Genomic DNA, 16,881 nt, shown 5'->3' on the forward strand with positions numbered 1-16,881 from the left:
TCTTCCGGCTGGAAATTGGAGATAGTATCCTTCTGTACCAACAAGAAGGCATTGTACACAGTGTGTATGATCTGGTCAAATTCTGAGGCATTCACTTAATTAAGATTCCGTAGTTTTTGCCTTCTGTTCTTGTAGTCGAGTAACTCACTGGCACGCACTTGCAGCCATGACCTCACAAAGGATTCGACTTTGGACCCAATACCAGAAGTATGTAATTGATTTGGAAGAAGTTCAATATCTTGTCCCAATAGTCTTAACATTGACAGTTGGGGATAACTGCAAAGCACCGAATAAAGGCGCGGAAGGACGATAGCTCCTAGGCTCTGCACAAAACGAGACTACTACTAGTTGGCCTTACGAGGAAGGTATTGAAACAAAAGAAACCGAGCCTGTTCGTGAAGAAAATGGAGACAAACTATTGTACATCATATTTGAGGGATGGACAAGCCGCGAAAAAAGAAAAGTTCTAAAGGTAGTCTCTATTATCCTCCAGCATCTACACAAGGCGAGTTCTCTATTTGGAGATCTCAACACCACCAGTGGCACCCAGGATGCGCTTGATGTCACCGTAGATGGCGAACTGACCGGCAGTGATACCACCGACCATGAAAAGACGGGCACCAATACCGGAGTAGGAGCCACGGATACCGAGCTCCTTACCGATCTTGATGAGGCGGGAGACAGTGCCCTCTCCGGGGAGACCCTGGGTCTTGTTGATCTTGGAGAGCATGGTGTCGGCGGGCTGAGAGATGATGGCGGCGGCGAGACCGGCGATAAGACCGGAGCCCAGGTTGACGGCGGTCTGGCCACCGGTGGAGAGGGAGTTCTTGTCAACGGACTTGTAGATGGCCTCGGAGACCTTCTCGAAGACGACGAACTTAGCCATAGTGTAGGGGACCCTGCGAGAAAAAAGAAAAAACATCGGTCAGCATGCTATATGGACGGGATATAACAAGATTTCTCGTCCATCGACTTACTGCTTGAACAGGATGGGACCGAATCCGGAGTAGAAGGCACCGATACCCTCCTCCTTGGCGATACGGCTGAAACCACCCATCAGGCCGTTGGCGAAGGTAGGCTGGGAAACGAGACGGATACGGGTAGCCTCAAGAGGGCACAGAGCAATGTCGGCCATGAACTCAGCGGCGGCGGAGGAGGCGAGGTAGACAGCGGTACGGTTGTTGGCAGCGGTCTCGTAGCCGAGCTGGTTGATAGCCTGCTGCTTGAAGAACTCGTAACCACCGAACTTGAAGGCACCCTGGAGGAAGTAACCAGCAGCGGTAGGACCGAAGCCAGTCAGGAGAGCGCCAGCGCCCTCCTTCTGGATGACCTGACGGAAACCACCGATCATACCACGGTTGTAGGTGGCAGGGTCAAGCTGGATACGGGTCTTGACGCTATATTTTGATGGAAGACGCGGTCAGCGAACACGTTCCTTCTCTCTTCAAATTGCGTGCGACTCGGAGCTGGCGCAAATCTTCATGGTAAGGGTTTTCGCGTCGAGGGCATTCAACTTACACATCGAGGGGAGTGGCAGCACCGTGGGTGACGGAGCAGCAGACAGCGCCAGCGAAAGCGAAGCTATAATTTTCGGAGGATGGTTAGTCGAAGGTCGATGAAAGATTATGACATATATCGAATCTTATATGCGATGACGATTCGAGGAATACCGCGTCAAAAGCGGGCGAAGACGAAACTAACCGAGCGTAAAGGTCGATGCCCTTGGGCGAGTCCTGCTTAGCGGCGGGAGCGGCCATTGTGAATTGAGTGGAGGGTAATTGGGGGAGTAGTGAAGGATTGGATTAGAGGGGAGATTTCAAGAAGTGGAAGAGGAAAGGAGAAAAAGATTTGAAGGCAGGGATGGGTCTCGGAGGCTGGGCTCGGGCCAATCCGGAGCCATCGGCTCAGCACGGCTTGACTTGACCCTCCGACTTATCGCCCGGTCAACGGTAGAGATCTTTTTGTTCAGTGATTAACGCGGTCAGTTGGCATTTAAAATAAGTTCATTTGATTGTTTAATTTTGGCCAAATATTTCTTGAATTATTCCCAGGTTTTTCCTCATTTATTGAAAGCTGAATTGAAGTTTTTATTGTGGTCTGAAAATTTCGATCGGCCTGGTTGCCGGTGAACACCGAGTGAGTCCCGTGATGCGCACTGAGCGCAACATGGAAAAGCACCCATTATTTGTCTCTTTATTTAGAGAGAGTAAGTAAGCCTCAAACTTATATAAAGCATTATACTAGCATGATACTACAAGAGAAAGCTCGATTACAGAAAATGATTAGATAAGAGATAGAATCAATTTAGAATAAATGATGAACAAGATAGAACATCAAGTCTCTAGAAGCCATTTTTTACTACGACTGGTAGTTTATATCAGTATAGTAGTGACGGTTCTCAAGTCGGTCGAATGGCTTCCATTTCTCCTACGTCACAAGTGGACACTTGGCGGCAACAATGAAATGGGGAACAACTTGAACTTCAAGTTTTGGTGGCTACAATGGGTGTTCTGGCTGGGGCCACTTTAGTCATTTTCCACAAATCAGAGCCTTCGGGTGGACCCAGAATTGCCACTCAAGTTGCTCTGATTGGTTATGAGAGCCCCGGAATGCAGGAGTCGGTTAGTCGGTATATCAAGTCTATTGGTACAACTACAACGGTATCTAGAAGCCATGCTCCTGTGTAGTTATAATCCCTCCAGGTATAGTTAAGACTAACAGCATCCAAAAATACACCATGACTTTTGTGTAACATCCACTTCATTCTATCTCGAGTACAAATACGCAAGGGACATTGCAATTGATAAGGAGCAGAGATCAGAAGTACATAAAACTGTCTACTCGATTATTAAAGTACCGTGTCACCAAGTATCACAATTGTAGAGTTTTGTCGTGCCCAAGCAAGGCCATTCTTAGTGTCATTGTCTTAAAGCTTTGACGATTTCGTCGAATTGTTCAATGTTGCATCTTTCCTGAGTGGCTGATGATAAGAATCCCCAGGACGACTGGGCCCATCGTTTCTTCTATACTATCTTTAAAATTCGCGTGACAGTGGAAGTGCCTCGAATTCTCACCGAACAACTTCATCTTCCTGACGTGAAGATTGCGCTTATTTATTTGACAAACTCTTCGCGGGAGCAAATCCGAACTGAAGCTGACCAATTGTTGAAGCGTCTTTCATACTTGCATACCCGCCTCCGTAGATCGTACAACAGTGTCAGTGTTACTTTTGGCTATTCTTGGGCCCGCATCGCCACATCTCCAGACCTCCAGTCTACATTTAGTCAACCGATGCTTTTTTCAAAGCCAGTGTTGATTTACTTTCTTGCAATTCAGGACTGTGAACGCGGCCGACGCATTCTGATTTACCTGTGGTTCATAGGGTACGTGGTAATCGGCCAGATGACGTCCTTATTGAGCTGTTGCTTGAAACCGCCCAGGAAGACAGAGAAATGGAAGGAAAGCAAAGGTCAGAGCACACCTATATCTGGTATAATTCATTCTGTGATGATGTCTCATTTTATCCTTCCTAGACACCATTGAAAACTCGGAGAAAGTCTTAGAATGGACCCTTCCCTCAAACTCTATCATGCTTCAGGGCTTCGAATGGCATGTGCCCGCCGACCAACGCCATTGGAAACGCCTGCGAATGGCCCTTCCAAATCTTCAAGATCTTGGTGCTGACAATATATGGATTCCCCCTGCCTGCAAAGGAATGGAATCTACCGGCACCGGATACGATGTTTATGACCTATATGACGTTGGTGAATTCGACCAAAAAGGGTCCAGAGCAACACGCTGGGGGCCGAAAGAGGATTTGCAAGAGCTTGTCCGTTCCGCACAAGACTTTGGAATCGGAATCATCTGGGATACAGTTTTGAATCATAAAGCAGGGGCTGATTTTACCGAGAAATTTTCGGCCGTGAAAGTCGATTCCGAAAGTAAGTACTCTGTTTTTCGAGTTCAAAATGACTTGTTAGAAGATAACTCACTCCAGACAGACAGGAATATTGAAATAGAAAAGCCAGAGGATATTACGGCCTGGGTGGGGTTTAATTTTCCAGGTCGCGGCGGGAAGTACAGCTCCATGAAATATCACCATCAACATTTCAATGGCGTGGACTGGGATGAATCCCGAAGCCAGAATGCCATATATAAGGTCGCCGATCCGCAAAAGAACTGGTCGCCGGATGTCAGTGACGAACATGGTAATTATGATTATTTGATGTTTGCCAATCTAGACCAAGATCACCCTGAGGTACGCGCAGACCTTTTTAGGTGGGCAGAATGGATTGGATCCGAATTTTCTCTCAGCGGCATGAGAATCGACGCAGCAAAACATTACTCCGTCTCATTTCAAAGAGATCTCGTGAATCACTTGCGGAAGACAGTCGGTGCAAACTATCTTTTTGTAAGTGAGTATTGGAGAGGCGAGGTGGGATATCTTCTCGAATATCTCAAGATTCTACAAGGTAGTGTTTCACTATTTGATGTACCGCTGCTCGGTCGAATCTCGGAAATTTCGCAGACAGAGGGTGGTGATTTGCGAAAGATATTCAAAGGAACACTAGTGGAGCAGAGTCCGGACCACGCCGTGGTAAGAAGCATGCGATCGTATCCGGGCATTTGCTACTGCTGATATCAGATGTCATGATCAGACATTTGTAGGGAACCATGATACAGTGAGTGAATATAAATCACCTTTATGAAATAGTACTAACATGATAAAGCAACTTGGGCAATCATTAGAGGTACAGTAGTGCCATTGTCTTGGCTTGATTGGGGGCTTATCTTTTCTAAATCATTATCAGACAAACGTCGTACCGTTCTTTAAACCAATTGCATATGCTTTGATTCTTTTGAGATCCCAAGGACATCCATGCGTTTTCTATGGTGACTTATACGGACTTCAAGATAGTCAGAGTTCTTCAAAAGCTCCGCCCTGCCAGAGGATTCTTCCAGTATTGATGCGAGCGAGGAAGCTATATGCGTACGGGGAACAACGTGACTACTTTAATAAAAAAAACTGCATCGGTGAGTCTAATAGCTCATTATTATTTTACGGCCTCTGACTGTCCGTAGGCTTCGTGCGCTATGGTAATATGAGCTACCCATTCGGTCTTGCCTGTGTCATCAGCAATTCCTCAACAAGCTATAAGAGAATGTACGTGGGGAAGACACATAAGGGAGAAGAATGGACAGATATACTTAATCAGTGTGTTGGTATTGTTATAATCGATAATCGTGGATGTGGGGTATTCCCAGTAGCCGCGAAAAGTGTCAGTGTATGGGTGAATGACAGGGCATGGGGAAGAAAGAATCTTGCTCGGCCGTTGTGAGTATTGATTTGCTCTCTTGAATTATATCTAATAATTGAGGCTAACAACAAGCTTTGGACGGCAGTGACAGCGATATTTACCGATATTAATACATCTAATACAATATGATGATTTAAACTACCGGAGATGTGAGGATAGCTCTGAATGCTAAGGCGTGTAGCCGATCTCGAGATCGGCTACACGTGTATATAGAAGTTCCAGCTGCATTGAGAATTTTTTATGATGAGTATCCAGTCACATGAATCGGCAATCGAAAGGAGAATGAACGGATTTTATACAGGTATCAGCGTGATTCAAGCCCATGGCATTTAATTTTCACGATGGCAGCTTTTTGATCAACGATGACTTCAGCAAGCTTGAACTCACGATACACGAAGTAATTTCTTAATGGGGCCAAAGCAAGCATCCAAGTCTACCTGCGTGGAGCAACAACTCCAAAGTATTTTTTATTAGAGACGGTTAATAGCGTCAAATGCAAATGTCGTGAAAACAGAATTCATATATAGTCATTGGGAGTGGGTATATAATACTTTCTAAGACGCAGTATAAACTTTAAAGCTCTTAAACTCCCAGTAGGCATCTTGAAAAGCTGCCCCGTTCTCCGCCGCATATTTTGTGCAAATATCCGGACACTGATTAAGTTTCTTATAATATGAGTTTTCACCGGCAAGGTCACCACAGATATCAATATTTGCAATGATACTCTGATTCCTAAAGTGGGAACTTATATCACAGTCTGTGCTCGGGAAATCTGCCAAAGCTTTACCCCATGACGATGGATCTGGCGAACTGCTTGAGTTAGAGATGTCGGATGGGATTTCTTCGCGTGAAAACATCCAAATTCGGATACCGGCGTCACGTAATTCCATGGCGTATACCTTTGAGGATGCAGTTAGTATCGTGAATGACATTTAGTTCATAGCAATTCTTACCCCTCCGCCATTTTCATTGAAAGCTTCTCCATATGTTGCCTTTGCGCCCTCAACTCCACAGCCAGCGTTGTCATTGGCAGTATTCAGACAATTGGTGTACTGCGCATCTCCAGTTTCTTTTCTCCGAACCTTCATTTTGCAGCCACTGCTTGTATGTAATGTCATCGAATTTCCGTTTGTTCCGTTGTTATTTGATTCAATCACATCAATTTCTCCATTTTCAGGCCAATTATTTGGATCTGTCAGCCATAGCGCCGGCCATGTCGCACATCCATATGGCGTGTGGGTCACATCGAAAATGAATAACCCAGAGTCGTAAGTATTTGTTGATGTAATGCGAACAGATCTGCGTCCTTCCGTCTGATTCTGTGTATTTGTATCCACTCTGATGACAGCAGATGTTTCAGAGGCATATGTTAAATTCATTTCAGCTGCAGTCTGCGAGTCCACATATTGCACGAATCCATTGGTAGGATCACTGGTGGCATATTCGAAGTTGTTGAAGAAAGACGACCCCGAAAACGTATCCTTGAGTGTATACTTCAATTGCGAGTAATTTGGATATGCTGCTGCCTTGGTTCCCTCGACCGCTCCCACTACCACAGCTATGATAACAACCACAATGCAGGCCGCTACAATCAATTTTTTTCGAAGCGACCAGTCTCGAACATCATACCATGGTGTGTCGGTTTGCGGCCTTGTACCAGCAACCTCGGAATAGCGGGGCGGCTCTTGTGTTGGATAACCATATGGGATGCGACTAGGGTCGTCGAATCCAGGGTATTGGGATGTAGCATGTCCATAGCGACTAAAGTCATTGCCAGGGACCGGATATGCTGTAGTAGTATCTGGAGGTCGCATGATACTGTCAATCCGAAGAGATCGAGCTTTCTATTATGGAATGGGTGGTAGAAAGAAGAAAAAAAAAGAGGACTGCACGTTGGGACTCTCATATCAGGCCTTGCCGATGATTTTGGTTGGAGGATCATGTTAAAAATCTCCACCACAAACAAATACAGCGCATACAGTATGTACAGTATTGCATTACTGGCTGATGTCGTTAGTCGAATGATAGAATCTGCCCGTCGCCGCGTAATACCATGTGCCAAGAGCCCCCACATTGACGATACAGTATTCAAATTTTACTCAAGCTTCTTCGATACACAAAGCTGCAGTACTGTATGTTTCTGAAAATGTGAGGCAAGTTCGCTATAGTTTAATGCTATTTTTGGAAAATCATATTTTTTCAAAGTACTTCAGCGGTCCAGCCTTGGCATACTGTACGCATTTCCAACTTTAATCAGGTAGGAGTCCCGAAAACTCTTAATTTAAGATACGTAGAAAATATTCCTGGGTGCTGAATGACCTTGTATCAAGCATTATATGAGCATTCTGCTTGAATTGAGAAAATGGCTGTACAATGAAGTGCTGCAGGGTTTTTATTCCGCCACGCAACTGACGCGTAATTCTGCAGAACTAAACCCCTGGCGTTTAGTTCATACATATCACAGCAGAATCGACAGTTAAGATAACAACGCCAGCCTTTCCCTTGCCACCATCAAATCCAAGAAAAAGAATTGATTCTGTACATCACAAAAATCTAGAGCGATAAACGTAGTCTCGATTCTTGTGTGTGTCTTGTCGCTCCTCATTTTAGCTGTGACTTTATGATCTGCACATCGACGTCATTGTAATCAACGCATATCAAGTGAAACACGATACAAAGAGATTACAGAGCAGTTATTCATGATCAACTGTGTGGAATTCAGAGTTCACGGTCAAAAAACCTATATTGTAAATTAGTCATCAGTTGTTCTAGCTCACCTGTACATATAGATCGAATACATTTTTATCAATACTGCAGCCCCGATTCTTGAAACTATGGTAATCTTAGTGATTGCCAGGCTATGCATGGGCATACATGGCTCTCTCATGTTCTCTGAAGTGGCCGTAAATTTATTTTGTCGATCTGCCTAGATTGATTGTCCAAAATTGCAATAAAAGCAAAACATAACCCGACAGCCTTCTGAATTTGCTGCTGTATTGGGCCTTAGTGCCAAGAATACATCTGGAGATATATCCTCTTCCCTCACTTAATATTCGCCCATTCCAATTGAAAGAGATCTTTTCATCTGCGCTGCTATCATCAGTAAACAGTGTAGCCAAGTACCTATACGTCAATATATCACGTGATTAGCAACAACAACAACGCCGAACAAGAAGCCATTGGTCGGCATTGGGTATTTCTAAATTTCCTTCTGTCTTTGCAAATAATCCTCAGTCCAGAATTTCATGCATCCAGAGTTGGCAACCGCGGCGAATTGGCTAGCAAATCAACATTTTTCTCCGAAGTCTTCTAGAACATGTTGAAGTCCGTTCTCGGGCGGTCAGCGCGAATCGGCCAGAAGTCCGACGACCTTCGGGACGCTTCCGGCTTGACATCAGGAATTTAACCACCCCCCCTGGGCAACTAAATTCACCCGCAAACAAACAGAAAATCATAAGAATCTTGTCCAAGATTGGACGCTCGAACAGAAGAGCAGCATTGTCTATTAAGCTGAGCCAGCTTTGGTCGGTGCGGGAGCCGGTCAACATTCGTAATGCCGATTGTTATTGTTGACAGGTGGAGTCGCATTCGGTTGACAGGCCCGATGAAATGAGTCAAACCCACCACAAAGCGGAATACCCCGTACGTCCTCGGTGGTTCTGGTGAGCCCCTCCAGGTTCTTCCCCGCGCCAAGGGCTCCGGTGGTTGCTAAGATTTGTTAAAAATTGGGTCTCGGGGGACTTTTTAACACCACTGATCATGAGAACAGACAGTTCAGCCTGTAGACCAATCTGGAGCGTCAATCCTGGATAACTATGCATGGGAGAGCCTTCAATAGAAACCAAGTGGTCGTTGGGTTGATCTGCATAGCATTGGTTCTTTTTTACCCCCGTAATTGACTGCCCAAAGACCTAGATGCATGCGGTCGAGGTATCTATAGAATTCCCTCTTAGGGATTGAAGGATTGCCCTTTGCCTCACCATGAAATTCCATGTCTATTCGCTCAGCACGATGAAAACAATACTCCATAGGCTCAAAGGTTGCCACCTGGAAATCTCTTGAATCTTGGCTCATGCTCTAAAATACAGTGTTTCTTAGAAGCCGTCTTAACCGAGAAAAGGCTAATGATCTGTCTGATCAACACGCCTCGTTACCTCATTGGAGCTCATTAGTGTGTCCAGAACAATCACACACAGACGAATTTGCCGTGCATAGGGCGTAGAACGTGAAAGAGTGGCACAGATGAGTGGATCTCGAGCCACAAAAACATCGAGTTTTTTACTTCGAATTTGCACTTGCAAAGTGGATTCAGGACCCTGTGAGAGTGGGACCGGAAGCGCTTTCCCAAATGCTCGATACTACTTCGATCTCATTTATAAACTCCCGTTCCCACCATTTGATCATCCACTATCAAATCCTGGCTGACGGAGTGGTTGTCCCAATTTGGTCATAATGTCAGATCATTTTCCCACAGAAGAGAACCTTGAAAAGGTTATGTCTGCTACAGGTATTAAGACACTCTCTTAACCCTATACCTTTTTTTATATTTATGTTCTAATATTGGTATTCCTAGATGGCGTAGCGATTTCTCCCCATGAGTCACAATATTCGAATGGGAATTCTTCCGACCAGGAATCCGAAGTCACTCATGAGCCAATTCAAGAACGATATGATAACCCATCATATTCTCGGTTTCGCCGAGTGGCCTCGAAAACCATCGTCTCGTTTGGTCCCAATGACCCGGAGAATCCTGTGAACTGGCGAAAGGTAATATTCAAGCACCGGAAATGCCATCACGAACTAATGCATTACAGGCAAGGAAGTTCCTGGTCTTAGGCTCAGGTGTTATGCAAGTAATGAACAGCACCATTGGATCCAGTATTTGCTCCAATGCTATCCCACAAATCGCAAAGGAATTCGATATACACAACCAGCAAGTCCTTGTCTTACCGATCTCTATCTTCCTAGTCGGCTATATCCTGGGTCCCTTGCTATGGGGTCCTAGCTCGGAATATTTTGGTCGCAAGAAGCCACTGCTTGTTGCGTATTGTGGGTTTGCAATTTTCACCCTGGCATGTGCAGTAGCCGACTCTTTCGCATCGTTATTGGTATTTCGACTTCTCAACGGCATGATGGCATCGGCACCTATTGCTACTGTGGGCGGGCTATTCGCCGATGTTCACGATGACCCCACTCGTCGTGGTCGTTTGATGGCTTATTTCATGGCTTGCACAACCTGTGGACCAATCATGGGCCCATGGATATCTGGATTTGTCGCAGTCGTCAGTTGGCGGTGGTGCTTCTGGATAGGCTTGATCTGCACTGGCGTGTCAATGCCCTTAGTGATATTCATGCCAGAGACATATGGCCCCGTCGTGTTAAAGCACCGAGCCCAGAAAATCAGAAAGGACACGGGAAATTCAAGTATCATATCGCCTTTGGAAATGGAAAGCCGCAATCTTCGCCAGAAAATTATCACCACAATTTCACGGCCTTTCCGCATGATCATTCACGAGTCGATTGTCTCATTAACATCTTTGTACCTTGCTCTTGCATATGCAATTTTCTACCTCTATTTTGAGGCGTATCCCATCATCTTTCAAGGTGAGTCGACTTGAATGCCTGCTTGCGTAGTTGATGAGTAGAATACTAATGCAAATCCTTAAAGGCATTTACGGAATGAATGCTGGTGTTTCTGGCTTGATGTTTTTACCCAGTGAGTACAGGTCTAGTCCAGTTTTGAACGATCGATCTTTTCTCGCTAACCCATATCTTGTAGTTGGCGTTGGTGCAGCACTTGCGTGCGCTGTGTTCTTGTGGTACGACGGATATCTCGCTCGTGCGAAAGCCCGCAATGCAAGCTGGGCACATATCGAGGAATACCGGCGGCTCCCTCTTGCTTGCATCGGAGGTCCACTCTATGTCGTTTCTCTCTTCTGGGTGGGGTGGACGGCCTCGGAAGATATTCACTGGGTCGTCCCTTTCCTTTCAGGAATCCCATTTGGAGCAGGCTATCTTTTGATTTTCATGGCTATGCTCAACTATCTCACCGATGCCTATGAGACCTTGTCAGCAAGTGCCCAGTCAGCTGCTAGCTGTACCCGAAGCATTTTTGGGGCTGTTCTGCCACTTGCTGCGAAGCCGATGTTCGATCGACTGGGTGTCCATTGGGCATGCAGTCTCATCGCATTTCTCAGTCTAGGCGTTTCCGTCATTCCATTTGCCTTCATTCGCTATGGCGATCGCATCAGAAATAATAGCAAATTCTGCCAAGAGCTGAAGCGTATCAAAGAGGCAGAGAGACTGGAATTGGAGAAGGAGGAAAGAGGAGAGGAATCCAATTCTCTTGAGCCCGTGCAATCGGCCGCTACAGGACATCTTTCCAGGATTGAAACTGCTCGAAGCCACGCAGAAAAGGCCTCAATCATTTGTGGCTAATTTGACGCTGCGTTGCTGACTTGAATCTATGACCTTATGACCCAGCCTTTCTAGCCAAATCGATGCTCCCTTTGGCTAGACAGGTTCAAAAAGTTTTTGTCTTTTCTTTTGCTTCAAAGCGATATTATTATGGCATTTCATTACCCACAACCTGTCTTAATTCTAATACATATACCAACAAGCTCAAGTTGATCACGTCATGATGCGTAGGACCTGACTCAGTGTTCCAGCAACAAGATTCTTAATTTCATTTCAATCCCATGCGTTATGTTATTTCCGAGCCCCATTCCAGAAAGTGGTGGAATGCCTCTGAGGCTTCGACAGAGTGATCGGTGGCACTGCATTGGCGTCATAACTAGCCTCAAACCAAGATAGTCTTAATGAAAAAGATAAATTGATAAAGACTTTTTATTCTCAAGAAAGTAAACCTGTGCAAGCGTTTACTCCCTTTTCAGGCCAACCTTGCCAGCCTTTCGCAAGCCCCATGCCCCGATCCCAGAAGCAGCAATCATCAAGCCGAAACAAGCCCAGAATACAGCTCTATATCCAACCATAAGAGCATCGGGAGAAGCCTTATCAGCATATGAAGATTTCTGGGTGACTCCAGCTGAGATGATAGCGAAAATGGTCAATCCGATCGAAGTACCGAATTGCGCGATGGTGTTGAATACGGCCCCCGCAAGCCCTTGTGTTTTGGGACTGAAGGAATCGGCGATGATAAGATTTGCGACTGTGAAAATGACTGACGAGAGTAACCGTTAGCAATTTACAATATCTGCTAGAGTTCGATTCCATTACCATCTGCAGAAAGAGGGCCTAGAAGCACCGCCCAGAAAGCACAATACCACCAGGACCACTTTGGATCGATGATGGCTAGCAATAAGGGCGAACCGGCACTCAAAACCGTGGTAACAAGCACAAGCCAGTTGGCACGAAGACGATGTACAAGAAGACCAGTCGCAAGGTTTAGAATGATACCAATAACAACATTCGGCAAGAAACGAATAGCGGCCTCAAGGGCAGACAGATGCTGAACTTCCTGGAAGCTTTTTGAACCGATTAGCAGGCCTTAATTTCAAGGGTAAAGGCGACCTACAAAAGACTCAAAATAGTCTCCGTTCCATTCAAAACAGCCCAGGAAAATAGGACCATAACGCAGATAGACGCAAAGGCAGTATTCTTCCACAAAGAGTTAGGGATCAATGCGGTCTTTCCAGAGTGCTCTCTCCATCTCATCCAGTACCAAAATGCGGGAATCATGGAGCCCGCAACGCATAGCAGGGCAATATTATCCGGATGCCGAATATTGGACGGGCTATCAGTAATTGCACTGTAACGGAAGTAAGAAATTGATATTCTCGAAAGATTTGTGCGGGGGAATAAAACTGACGAGAAAACGTATGAGATGATACCCAGACATGCGCTAGACAGTAGGATTCCAATCCAATCGATCTCTGTCTGGAGGCGGCGAATTGTGACAGGCTCTCTTAGTTTGTCCTTCGGTAGTTTGAAGTAGTTGACGGCCATCAGCAAGAAAGATGCACCGGCACACAGGTAATATCCAAATCGCCACCCAAGAGTAGCCGAGGCTTGAAAGATTCCTCCAAGAACAAGACCGACTGAGAAGCCTAGTGGCTGGCCGAGTCCTAAGCAAGCAAATCCGATGTTCCGTCGCTTCCCGATGGGCATTGTATCGGTCAGAATACTGAAGGCTGTTGGTAGACACATAGATGTTGCAACTCCCTGAAAAGTACGAAAGAGAATCAGCTGGATACCGGTTTGGGCGACGCTGCAAGCAAGTATAAAAACACCCATCAGGAAACACCCGATGAGGTTAATTGGTCGATTTCCAAGAAAGTCAGCGAGCGAACCTGCCAAAAGCAGACAACATCCATTCGATAGGCTGTAGTTCCAAATTGTGAGCTTCATGAAGTACAGAAACATAGTATATGAGCCACGTACGAATAGACGGAAACAGGCCTTCGAGTTTCAAATTGGAGTCAGTATGTTTAAGGAATCACTACATTGGAAGAGAGTCATTTGATGAGGACATTCATGATTACATACCACAACAAAAGATTATCAGGGAGCTTCAAATCGGCTGCAATCTCAGGCAGACCAACTGTTAAAAGACCCCCACTCATGCTTCCCACGAATGTGATGCCTGTAAGGGTTGCAATGAGAGTGATAGCTCTTGCTCTCGACAATTGAATGAACTGAGTGGCATTGGGGCCATCTCCGGAGCTATCGTCATGAGCAAGAAGGCTATGAGGGCGAGATTCTCGTCGTGAATTCTGTAATGAGAGTTGGCTTGGTGAGGCTTGCTGTGAGTCATCTACCTCCATCGGCATAGTCTGACTTTGGACAAGCACGGAGGTCGCCATCGTTGCAATTGGCGATGCGGGATGCTCGTAGGGATTAAATAGTCCAGTGTTTAGGACTAGATGCTCATAGTATGTACTTTTCACAAGAAAGCGAGTGACATTAGCTGAGGTTGGTTCTTTGAGCGGAGAATAGGCCGGTCATTAGTCATTTGAGGGTGTGGGGCTCAAAGCCCTCATGCAGTAAGAAACCGAAGGGTTTATGATCAGGTATGGATTTGGAGTGGTTTTAAGGAGCAAGTTGAGGATATGTTGATTATAACTACTAGTACTACTAGTATAGTATGGCCATTGTTTGCTGTCAACCAGCTACCCGCAATTCCACAAGTAATAATCGGGAATGGCCGAGGCCAAAGCATGATATTCATTTCTGGACTGCATCTAATTTCCAACAGCGGTAGTGCTGACTGGGCCGGTATATAAGTGCTTCAAATATAGTTTCAAAATTCCTGGACATATTTTTCATGGGGTCTCCATATACGGTATTAGTCGTACTATGAATTTGTGCCACGGCATTTGAGTCCTGGCATCTGGCTCTGGGTTGACGTCTAGTAATTGCCACTTTATACACCACATTGGGCGTGTTCGAAAGGTCAATTGGATATACAATCGATCAAAATTAGACTTGTAGAATGAGCTTAGATAATTCTTCATCTACTATGCCTTACACGGTACTATCAGCGAGAAAGCACCATATCAAAATTGTAGCAATTTCAATGGGAACTAGGAGAAAACGAGGAAACCGACATTTAAGCTTGTATTAAGTACTCATATTAGTAGCTAATATCTTCATGAATTTGGCGACGAATTTCTTAAACCTGAATTGGAGGTAGCTATATCTCATTTCATACTCTCACCAATTCCAGACGTTGAAATAGCCCTCGTGTCTCCGCCACACATGGAAATTTCATTACAAACATACTTTTCATCAATCCTCCAGTGACATGCTAGCCATAGAGTCTACTAATGCAAAGCATTCAAGCACGGCCCTCGTGCTGATCTTTGGGGGATCGGAGAATGCCTGGTCTCGACTGGGCGACGCAAGACGCACGGTCGATACGAATTGCCTTCCTGCAGGATACCAAACACACGAGTTCATCCTTCGAACGTACAAAGAATTTCTTTAGTGGCCTCACTGGTTGGCTGACGGTTTCTCATGCGTGCATGCTGTAGGCTCTTGGAGAAGATCGGATATGTGTTGTGGCGTATGGGGACGACGGTTAGGCCTAGCCGATGGGGATGACCTGCATCAACCTCCACAACTCCCTGCTAGCAGGTGTACTAGTGAGTAGCCTTGCCGAAGTATATGCCATGAGAATACGGTTAGCTACATCTGACATTAAATGATGTATTCCATACAGAGAACCATGTCATAGTAAATATAGTCAGAACCTGCTTTCATATCCTTGTTGTGTACTCCTCATCGCGGGCTGGTTTGCAAGTGGTGGGCTGTGCAATATTGTATGAAGAACCTTGAAACACCAGCGAGGCTCTCAAGTCTGATGGAATTGATCCGATATGATAGAGATGAGCAAGAGAAATCAAGTCATGTCGAAAGCACACACGTGCGTCGATATGACTTCATGGTCCTGTTGTTTGTGTTCCACCTAAGGGCCAATGCGAAAGCAGGGAATTACAATGGGCGGGGAAAAGCAACCATAAGGTCTAAACACAATTTTTCGCCAGGGGAAGATGCTAGTCTAGGAGTAAGAAATGAGACAGATCTATTCGGGCACCTTGAAAATGGAGCTATGATCCCGCCATGTACAGATGAAAGGCAAAAAGAATTAATACTTTAGGACAGAGAAAAAAATATCAAAATTAATGGTAAAAGGGTAAAATCTTGATTTTCTCACGGTGGACTGTTCCTGTGCGACTTTAAGACTGCGGCAAACGCGCAAAGCGCGAGAAGGGAGAGAGCGGTTGCAGCGGGAACCCCAGATGGAGCCCTGTGGAGTCATGGTGGGACGGTGGAACAAAACACAAACGGGACGTTCCTCATTGGGGCGCAGATCTGGACCTAGTGATCGCTTGTGTCCAGATTTTGCTGCAAATGCAGAAAGAAATTCGATAGCGAGTATGAAGCTACGGCCTTCTGGTGGAATTACACGTCCTTGAAGCCTGCACTCCTGCCCTATATTCGACCAGGGGTATCAAACATCCACCTGGCAGGGTGGTCCAGGCGACAGCCAAGAAGTCCGGGGCAAAATAGCCATGCTCGTAAGCCAGAACCATGGCCAAAGCCAGGATTACGGCCGGGACCGCGGAAGAAAGGACACTGGTCCCGCTAAGGGATGGTCCCCCCACACGCCCAAGGGGCTTGTTTGAGGTTCTGATACGTCAGGGCCAGTCTTTTTCCTATCGTGCTAGACTGGTGACGGTGTGATGTGCACTTGGGTTGGATCGAGGTACCTGGCCAGTCGGATCGAGCGTGTTTAAACAGAAGAAAAGTGCTTGGATAATAGAACTGGGGCCGAGTCAAACATTGCCTCCACCCCCGAGTTTGAGTGGAGGTGTGCTGAATGTACGAAGTACAGTATGTATGTACGTTAATGCTGATGGGGGGGGTTTTTCGTCTCACGCAATGAATCACCTGGTCATAGATCCATCCCTAGCTGAGGAGTTTGAGGCTGCTGAGTCGATCAATATCCTCCGTGGATATCCGTCGGGGGATGCATTACCGGTCTTGAGAGATGTTTCCCCAATGATCAAAGATCTTTGAGGCAAACCTAGGTTCACAAGGG

General features: G+C 45.8%; 6 protein-coding genes across 6 annotated transcripts; 3 read left to right on the forward strand and 3 right to left on the reverse strand.

Moving 5' to 3' along the window:
* Nucleotides 1–366: 366 nt before the first annotated feature.
* N7469_003045 (putative mitochondrial phosphate carrier protein (Mir1)) lies at nt 367–1,776 on the reverse strand. Its single transcript, XM_056641965.1, has 4 exons — nt 1,702–1,776; nt 1,519–1,581; nt 978–1,397; nt 367–899 (listed from the first exon to the last, which is right to left on the reverse strand). The coding sequence occupies exons 1-4, from the start codon at nt 1,755–1,757 to the stop codon at nt 515–517; spliced, it is 924 nt and encodes a 307-aa protein (XP_056504459.1). The 5' UTR covers nt 1,758–1,776; the 3' UTR covers nt 367–514.
* Nucleotides 1,777–2,501: 725 nt separating this feature from the next.
* N7469_003046 (uncharacterized protein) lies at nt 2,502–2,687 on the forward strand (the record flags this gene model as incomplete). Its single annotated transcript, XM_056641966.1, has 1 exon — nt 2,502–2,687. One exon carries the CDS (start codon nt 2,502–2,504, stop codon nt 2,685–2,687), a length of 186 nt encoding a protein of 61 aa, XP_056504460.1.
* Nucleotides 2,688–3,589: 902 nt separating this feature from the next.
* On the forward strand, nt 3,590–4,639 carry N7469_003047 (alpha-amylase; the record flags this gene model as incomplete). Its single annotated transcript, XM_056641967.1, has 1 exon — nt 3,590–4,639. The coding sequence occupies one exon, from the start codon at nt 3,590–3,592 to the stop codon at nt 4,637–4,639; it is 1,050 nt and encodes a 349-aa protein (XP_056504461.1).
* Nucleotides 4,640–5,872: 1,233 nt separating this feature from the next.
* Nucleotides 5,873–7,132, reverse strand: N7469_003048 (glycoside hydrolase family 16 protein; the record flags this gene model as incomplete). The annotated part of the gene is made up of 2 exons (XM_056641968.1): nt 5,873–6,217; nt 6,272–7,132. The coding sequence occupies 2 exons, from the start codon at nt 7,130–7,132 to the stop codon at nt 5,873–5,875; spliced, it is 1,206 nt and encodes a 401-aa protein (XP_056504462.1).
* Nucleotides 7,133–9,770: 2,638 nt separating this feature from the next.
* N7469_003049 (MFS transporter) lies at nt 9,771–11,756 on the forward strand (the record flags this gene model as incomplete). The annotated part of the gene is made up of 5 exons (XM_056641969.1): nt 9,771–9,825; nt 9,892–10,085; nt 10,133–10,922; nt 10,987–11,034; nt 11,098–11,756. The coding sequence occupies 5 exons, from the start codon at nt 9,771–9,773 to the stop codon at nt 11,754–11,756; spliced, it is 1,746 nt and encodes a 581-aa protein (XP_056504463.1).
* A 440-nt stretch (nt 11,757–12,196) lies between these two features.
* N7469_003050 (uncharacterized protein) lies at nt 12,197–14,140 on the reverse strand (the record flags this gene model as incomplete). Its single annotated transcript, XM_056641970.1, has 6 exons — nt 12,197–12,498; nt 12,555–12,802; nt 12,853–13,086; nt 13,147–13,659; nt 13,719–13,736; nt 13,824–14,140. 6 exons carry the CDS (start codon nt 14,138–14,140, stop codon nt 12,197–12,199), a joined length of 1,632 nt encoding a protein of 543 aa, XP_056504464.1.
* Nucleotides 14,141–16,881: the final 2,741 nt, after the last annotated feature.

The sequence above is a fragment of the Penicillium citrinum genome (genome assembly GCF_028827155.1).
Source record: "Penicillium citrinum strain IBT 23319 chromosome Unknown utg000002l:1.0-3833315.0:1.0-3834789.0, whole genome shotgun sequence".
In the NCBI taxonomy this organism is placed as follows: domain Eukaryota; kingdom Fungi; phylum Ascomycota; class Eurotiomycetes; order Eurotiales; family Aspergillaceae; genus Penicillium; species Penicillium citrinum.

Bases quoted from the DNA above. Each gene is read 5' to 3' on its own strand.
- N7469_003045 (XM_056641965.1), bottom strand. From the start codon at position 1,757: ATGGCCGCTCCCGCCGCTAAGCAGGACTCGCCCAAGGGCATCGACCTT. The intron at 1,398-1,518 runs GTAAGTTGAATG...ATCAAAATATAG, and splicing joins GCTGCCACTCCCCTCGATGT to CGTCAAGACCCGTATCCAGC. The intron at 900-977 runs GTAAGTCGATGG...TTTTTCTCGCAG, and splicing joins GGTCCCATCCTGTTCAAGCA to GGTCCCCTACACTATGGCTA.